The sequence below is a fragment of the Erythranthe guttata genome, chromosome 13, assembly GCF_056151865.1.
Source record: "Erythranthe guttata isolate IM_541 chromosome 13, IM_541, whole genome shotgun sequence".
NCBI classification, from domain to species: domain Eukaryota; kingdom Viridiplantae; phylum Streptophyta; class Magnoliopsida; order Lamiales; family Phrymaceae; genus Erythranthe; species Erythranthe guttata.
This window is the reverse complement of record NC_142545.1, coordinates 3586372-3594451: the sequence shown is the minus strand read 5'-3', so window position 1 is coordinate 3594451 and position 8080 is coordinate 3586372. Positions and strand designations below refer to the sequence as shown.

General features: G+C 32.7%; 1 protein-coding gene across 1 annotated transcript; it reads right to left on the bottom strand.

Annotated features, from left to right (window-relative positions):
• Positions 1-1575: 1575 nt before the first annotated feature.
• LOC105952673 (putative protein phosphatase 2C 58) lies at positions 1576-5840 on the bottom strand. The gene is made up of 5 exons (XM_012976255.2): positions 5557-5840; positions 4351-4605; positions 3197-3473; positions 2214-2368; positions 1576-1951 (listed from the first exon to the last, which is right to left on the bottom strand). The coding sequence occupies exons 1-5, from the start codon at positions 5587-5589 to the stop codon at positions 1814-1816; spliced, it is 858 nt and encodes a 285-aa protein (XP_012831709.2). The 5' UTR covers positions 5590-5840; the 3' UTR covers positions 1576-1813.
• Positions 5841-8080: the final 2240 nt, after the last annotated feature.

The following is an 8080-nucleotide window of genomic DNA, read 5'->3' as shown; positions in this document are numbered from 1 at the left end:
TTTTTATAAGCAAATATTCATTCTCTTAGATTGTTGTGAATATTTTTAGAAAATACAATTTTATATTAAACAATTAAGAACATGCAATATATAAAATAAGATAATCATATAGGAATAGAAAATAGATTAAAGTAAAAGTAATAGAACGGCTGGCCTGAATAGGAGTCGTGCCACTAGACACTGTCCTAAGAGAATGATTGCCTCCCTTCGTGCAGGTATTGACGGCTGATCATACTCCCAAGATAAAACCCAATGGCCTCGCCGGTGCTTCGTCTATGAGCAACGATCATAGGAAGCTTAAGAACGAACCTTATCTAAGTGCCCAAGGTTTATAGGAAAATATAGAAGATGATGCATGCTTTGTGTAAGTGTGTATGTGTAGTGTTATATGCTATGATGTGTTCTAGCAAGTAAGCTAATGACCCTATTTATAGGGTGGTTGTGACCTTAAGGGTCAAAGAGAGTTTAATGGTGCATAATGGCCATTGAAGGGGACGTTACAAAATATAATTAAAATAATAAAAACAATTTTAAGTTTTAAAACTTCTCAAATTTCCAACACTCATAAACCGAGAAAGAACCCGGGTTATTGAAGATGCCATCGCACTATTAGGGAGGAAGGGTGGAGGTGTCCAGCGAGCCGGCCAGCTTGGCAGGAGGGGAGGTGACGACGGGTGGGCCAGGGGCGGTGTGGTAGGGCTGCCCGGGTTTGACGGGGAGAAGGGGCTCATCTTCTTTTTTTCTTTTTTCTTTTTTTGCTTGTTTGCCTTTTTTTTTTTTTTTTCTTTTTCCCTTTCTTGTGACTACCGATTACACGGGATTGTTTGCCTTTGACTACCGATTACACGGGGTTTTTTGCATTTTACTCTTAATATTATGTAACTGAACGCCTATATGTATTATTCCGTTTGATAAGCACGTCGAAAGAAGAAAATCAGAGTAATGGTCGTATTTGAACCCGACATTCAAGCTGTCTACTAATTGTAACTGTTGGAAAATTTTCAACTGGGTTATAGGTCTATGAAATGTTACATCTGGTGTAAAACAACGAGCGATTTTAACATCATTAATCTATACAAATAATTACCCACCAAAACATATGCGTATGGAATATGTATTATTATGTGTAGATCAATGGTGCAGGATAACCCGATATATTTCACCATGTGTATCATCTAAAAAACCCTAGTCTGTAAACAACGATTTTTGTTTTAAGAAGAGTAAATCAACCTAACACTAACCTAAACATCAAAGGGAAAATAAAATAAAAAATAAAGGCACCAAACATTAAATAGAAGATATTTACTTGACATCTAAAAACATATAATACATTTTTTACCAAAAACATTCACACACTGAATTGGGGCTAAATCATAAATATTTTTAAGAAAGGGGTTGAAATAGCATGGTCACATGCTTTTTTCCATCCAAAGTAACACCAAAATCAAACGGTGGATGGAAGGTGTAAAAAAATCGATTATTTGAGGACCAATTTCGTGGGAAAAAAAAAAATAGGACAAAAAAAGAAAATGTATAATAGCAGACTTTATCAACCAATCAAAATGCCAAGAAAAATATGAAAAAGGGTTCACTTATAAAAAAATATGAAAGAAAAATCCTAATATACAAATACCTGAAATGATGATTCATTGTGTATCTTCATATATATTAACATAGAGGGAAAAGGGCAAACAACTTTTTTTATGAAAATTTACACGAGAAAATGACTAATTCCGCTCGTTTTAATTACATATAATAACATATTAAACATTAATCGTAAAATAATATTTTGGATGAAATATATATATATATATTAGTGAAACCTCACAACAATGCACGAGATATCGTCCTTGCTTCTCCTCGCAACAGCCTCGTCACACAAATGCTTTGCTGCCGAGTGAGAGTCCTTCATACTTCTGATCGACTCCACAGCTTCTTGGTTCGACATCACCTGTAAGCGATCGTTTCGGAATTCGGATTAGATTTGGTAGATAATATAATCATGGGGTTTTATTCTTCAAAGTTCAAACTCGTCATAAAAATGAGCCCGAATTTTAATTGAGCATATAAAAAGTGTCTCGTATAAAAAATCCCATATTATATATATATATATATATATATATATATATATATATATATATATATATATATATATATATATATATATATATATATATATAAATTTGAAAAATAAAAGATCGGAAATGTGTCACCTTCCACAGGCCATCACTAGCCAAAATGAGAAACTCGACGTCGTCGTCTATTATCTCGACTGTAATATCCGGCTCGGAACTAAGATGCCTCTTCAAGCTCTTGTCACCAAACGCCCTCGCCACTGCCAGCTGTCCATCAACTCTCGGTACATCACCTATGTGAACAACAAACTCTCGTATTCTTGATAAAAATAAAATTAAAGGGCATCTTCATTTCACGACAAAGGCTCGATAAAACTTGAAGTGAATGTTTATAAATATTGATTTTCGATACATAGATACTAAACGACAATAAAGCCTAGTAAACTTTATCTCATAAAATGAATCCAATTCGATTCGCGCACACGAGCTCTACTATATTCCTAATCTTTTACTACCTTTTCATATATTAGTAAATACATCGAGTATAAAATAAATTTATATCAACTCCTATCAAATAATGGGTAAATTACGAAAAACCCCCTGAACTTAGGCTAAATAACGAAAACACCTCCACCTGTCCGTAATAACCAAAATCCTCCTCTGATTAACTGTTGATCGAGTTTTTTACAGAAAATGTGTACAGTCTATTATACCTTCTATTAAATAGGTTAGAAATAAAAGAAAATATCTGAAATTGTGTAGATTCATTCCCTGTAATTAAAAAAAATCCATGAAAAGTCACAATGTAAGGGGTTGGTGTAAGACGGAAACAAACTTTAGGGGGTTTTTGGTAATTAAGAATAGGTGGGCGTTTTTTTCGTTATTTAGCCCAAGTTCAGGGGGGTTTTGTAATTTACCCTAAAATAATTTACCAAACATTGAAAAAAAATCTAATTAAATAAAGACAAACAAAAATATTTTTTGTATACATATTTTTAGTACACCCCATTTGGACTCATTTCAAATCGTTCAATCCAAACGCAACCTTACGGAACTTTCTAGAAGGGTCTAGACCAACGAAGATAAAAAAAAAAAAAAAGTAGAAGTAGAACTATATTCACCTGGAATATTGGATACGAATCCACCTTTGCTCTCGATCAACTTCTTTTCCTTGCTCGGTTCATGATCAACCGAAAGTTGCTTAGCAACACCTTTCTTGCAAATAACAGCTCTCGAGTCGCCGACATTTGCGACTACAAGTGTTTGACCGTTCATTAATATTGCAGTAACTGCCGTTGACCCGCCTTTCCCCAAGCGAAACGATTGCTCTAGTATCTCCTTATCTGTTGCCAGATAAGCGTTCTTCAGCGCGCTCCCTGTATTACTCCAAAATTCATTCTGTTCGAGCAAAATCAATATACGGGATTTTTTTTTTCAGAAATTGGGAGGGAAATCATATATGAAAATGGTAAGAAAATAGTTACAAGCAATTTAGGCTCTGTTTGGATCAAGGTAAATGTGAAGGAAAAGACGAAAGGTAAAATAAATTTCTTGTTTGATTATGAGGTGAAATATTAGGTAAAATGATTCGGGAAAAAAATGAAAGTACTTTGTAAGATGTTTGAACTTATAAGCTCTTTAAAAGTGTTTGGTAATTTTTTTTAAGAGATATTAAAAAAAGAAAAAAAAAATTGTTGGAGAGTAAAGTGCTTTCAAAAGCTTACTTAAAAGCATAAGTTAGTGATTGTGAGTTAAGTTGATATTAAGTGCTTAATTCTAAAAGTTGGGGGTGTTTGCAAAATTCTGGAAAATCAATTTAAATAGAAAAAGCAGGTACTTGGTGCTTTTACAAAATATAGCTTAAAACAGCTTATTTTAAGAGCTTATTTTAAGAGAAGCAAAAGCAAAAGTCGGTTTTGCAAACACTTAAAAACAGATTATGAGAGAAAAAAAGCTCATAATCTATTTCTAAAAGCTTTTGCAAACACCACCTAAAAATAACTTATAAGTTCATTATCCAACCAACTTATGAGATGTAAGAACTTATCAAATGCTTAAAATAAGCTTAACCAAACACCCTCTAAACCCTTGAAAACATTTCGTAAAAAAAAAGTGAGAAGAACTACACGTAAAACACTAGCACGTTTTCTATATTCTCCAATTCATCACCATTTTCCTTAGGAACCAAACATATTAGAGATTTTCCAAATTTCAAGAATCAATCAACCAAACAGAGCCTTAAAAGGAAAATTAAACGAAAAAAAAGTAGCATCACCTGGTTTAAAATATTGTCGAATAGGTTCCCTTGCAAGTACCTAGCGACATCGTGGCCCATATGACCGTCAAAGATGGCAAAAAGACCTAATTCTTTATCGTCCAATATTTTAAATTCGGAAACCAAACAATCTTCCATCGCGTGATGTGTTTTTCCTTTCATCAGATGCGAGCCGTGTGTAATACGCTTCGAGAATCTGCTTTTACCACCTTTTTTAGCGTCGGGTGTCACCGGACTGGAAAAACATGCTTTTTCCTGAATAATAATAATAAAAATAAATTAAAACAAATTACAGATACACACACACACACACAGACACATACATAAATGGCTTTTGCTATTTGGCATTAAAAATCGTGACAAATACATGTATTCGATCAAGAAACAGTTTCGAGTCCGTTTTTGAAGATTTGTTAGTCATTCACTCTTTTTGCAACGACTCGTATTAGTTCTCGTCTTTTTCTGTTTCACTTTGCATTTTGTATATCTAAACTTATATATCGATAACAGAAACCAGTATACTAGTGAGTGCATCGATACAATCATGCCACTAACACTGCAGCAAAATATTACCATACGATTTTCTTTTTTTTTTTCGACTAAATAAACCCGTAAAGACTTCATTATAATTCAAACGCGTATAGAGACAGCATGAACAAGATACATTCATTACTCCGAAAAGACTAAAATTAAACAACACTTAGCCATGAAATAATCATGTAGAATTCACTTCAGAATCAAGATATAACAAAATAGCAAGATTCGACAAAATCAACTGCGAATTAGCCGATAAGAATAATTTATTCAAACAATTGACCGAGTGTCTAAACTTCATATGATTTTACTTTGCAAGATTACCACATACAGTTGAACCTCTATAAACTAAGACTCGTACAGACAAAGTTCTATTAATTTAGCGAAATATTAAATTATCGAGCTAATAATTTAGTACGATTTTACCGAGGAGTCGGGAGTCGGGACAGTAAGAAATTATTATTTAAGCGAGGTTATTAATTTATCGATGTTTTACTGTATTTAATTCTCTTACATCCTTGTAACCCTAACCCCCAAATAGTGAAATTCAGTTCAAAAAATTAACATCCATACATGATAACTCTAAAGAATCGGCCAATTACAAATGTAAAATCAAAAACAAAAATTAAAACTAAAAAAATAAAAAAATAAAAAAATAAAAAATGTACGGACCTTCATCTTGTTAAGAATTTCTCTCCCTGTCATTACTGAATAACTCAAATGGGATTCAGGAAAATATTGAATTTTTTTTTTTTTTATAAGCTGCAGATCTTGCAGTATTATTACTGGTAATAAAATAATTAAGGAATTTATGCAGAGAGTGTTGACTTGGTACAGCAATTTACATATTTATGATGGACGGAGTGTTGACATTTGCGATTGCTTTCCGATTCGACGTCTTCCTCTCTATTATTTTAATTTTACAGTAAATTACTGGAAAGTCCCTGAACTGAGGTGGAATTACAAAACCACTCCCTCATGTACTCATAACAGCTAAAAGAGGCCCTTGAAAATAATAATGAAATTTTTCGATCCCAATCCAAAATAATTTTATTTTGGTGCAATTTATTTCATTCAAAATTTCAATTTATTTTTTATTTTTCGATTTCATTTTTAACAAAAAGAATTAGTTATTTAATTTTAGTTCTAAACCAAATTCTTATTCCAAACAAATTGATAATATTTTGAATGTCAACTAAGGTGGTTTTTGCAAACGTTTTTTTCTAAAGTGATTATAAGTTTTTTTGTGTTCAAAATCAGTTTTTTTTAAAACATTAAAAAGTTCATAATCACTTTAGAAAAGTTTTTGCAAACACCATCTAAATAATAAAATTAGGTGAGCTAAATAAATATATATATGTATAATATAGTGAAAACTTTTTCAATTGAGGGTGGGCGACGGGCCTCCTTAACTTTCTCATCGTGTCCCAAAGTACCCTCATCTCGACTCGATTTTGTCATTTGATAGCTTTGATAAAATTGTCCTTATATCCGTTTTTATTTTTGTTTTTCCCGACTCGACCAGTTTTGAACTACTATCATCTTGTATGATGAGCTTATGATCTGATTTGCTTATATACATATTAGGGTTCGTATAATCCGGCCAAAAAGAATTTGCAATACTTCGAGTTACCCGAATTTATGACCCGGGTTTGTCTTTATCATCCATGTAAAAATTGTGGAACATTTAACATTTATTTTGTTGAGCAAAGGTTTTATATTTTAGTCATTTTGATATCTAAGATCCACTTGGAGCCATGATAAATAACAAAAATAGGGATTTCATGCCAGAAAAGAAAAATGTCACACATAATAGACATATATATATGAGGGTTATTATTCGATAACCCGATATAAAATATACTTTCGTTCTTACAACCATTAAATAAAATAATTCATTACTATTTTCACTTGTACTACTAAAAGATGTTCGCGTTATAAAATGTAATGCATAATTTTTTTCATACTTTAGGAATTCATAATAAATCATCGTGGAGAGCCGAGATCGCGTAGTCTCCCAATTAATGATCGATACTGCAACAAAACAATAAAAATTACATGAAAACGAATTAGTCATCGCTCATTCACTTGTATGTGCGTGTGTGTGTGTGTGTGTGTGTGAGAGAGAGAGAGAGAGAGAGAGAGAGAGAGAGAGAGAGAGAGAGAGAGTTCAAAATTATACATACCTAGAGCAGTTCATGCGTTCAGAGATAGGGAAACTCAATTGTGTGTTGCACTTTAGAGGCAATTCTTGAATACGCAAAGTAATGAAAGGACGGCTTGCGTTATACATCGAAAAGAATTCGATACATCTACAAATTCTCACCCGACCGCCATTTTCTTGATTCACGATCGCATTCAAAGTTGCTATTTTCTGGCAACACGTAGCCGACGGATCATTGCACGCCCCACCTTCGATAAATTCGGAACATGCACTAAAATTGTCGAACACATCTTTGCAAGGCCCGGAGTTGCCATCCTGACCGACTGGTATCGAAACGACCGGCTTCGAAATAGAGAGAACTAATACAAAGAGAACAACGAGAGGACTCATTTTTTTTTTGTAGGTGACAAATTTAAATTTGATAATGTAATTAATGTGTAATGATAAGTAGTAGGGTGTGTGTATATATATTGGTAGGAATCATTGGGGGTAAGAGGATTCTTTTGCGTGATAAATAGAATAATTAAATTACTTGAGAATTTATTAAGTCATGAAAATAATGTGGGCTTAATTGCGTTATAAATTGGAAGTTGTACTCTTTTCCTTTTCCACCTGTTTTTGGGTATTCTATGATTCTATCTATCTATAGATGCAATTTCTATTTTCTATACATTTTATTCCAACCGTAATTGTAGGAGAAACCGTGTTTGTGTACAAATGATGAGAACTCGATTTATGCATGACTGCCTCGTTTGGTTGGGGAGATTAACAATTATTACCGGAATAATTGGACTTTGTTCGATGTCAACCAATAATTTGACGGGTCGATCCGCAAATATCCGCAAATATTATGTTATCGTGTTGAAAGGATGGTATATTAGCAATTTTAATTTCACATAATATATTTTTGTAAAGGTATTTATGGTATCTTACATAAATTTATTTTACGTTTTTAATATAAGATGGTGAATTGAGATAATTTAAAAGGTGAAAATATCAGAACTCTTAAATAATTTAATGAACACCTTATTA

Excerpts from the sequence above, each read along its gene's own strand:
- LOC105952673 (XM_012976255.2), bottom strand. The coding sequence starts at position 5,589 with ATGACAGGGAGAGAAATTCTTAACAAGATGAAG. Across the intron at positions 2,369-3,196 it reads ATTCGTATCCAATATTCCAG|GTGATGTACCGAGAGTTGAT; the intron begins GTGAATATAGTT and ends TTGTTCACATAG. Across the intron at positions 1,952-2,213 it reads CTAGTGATGGCCTGTGGAAG|GTGATGTCGAACCAAGAAGC; the intron begins GTGACACATTTC and ends GATCGCTTACAG.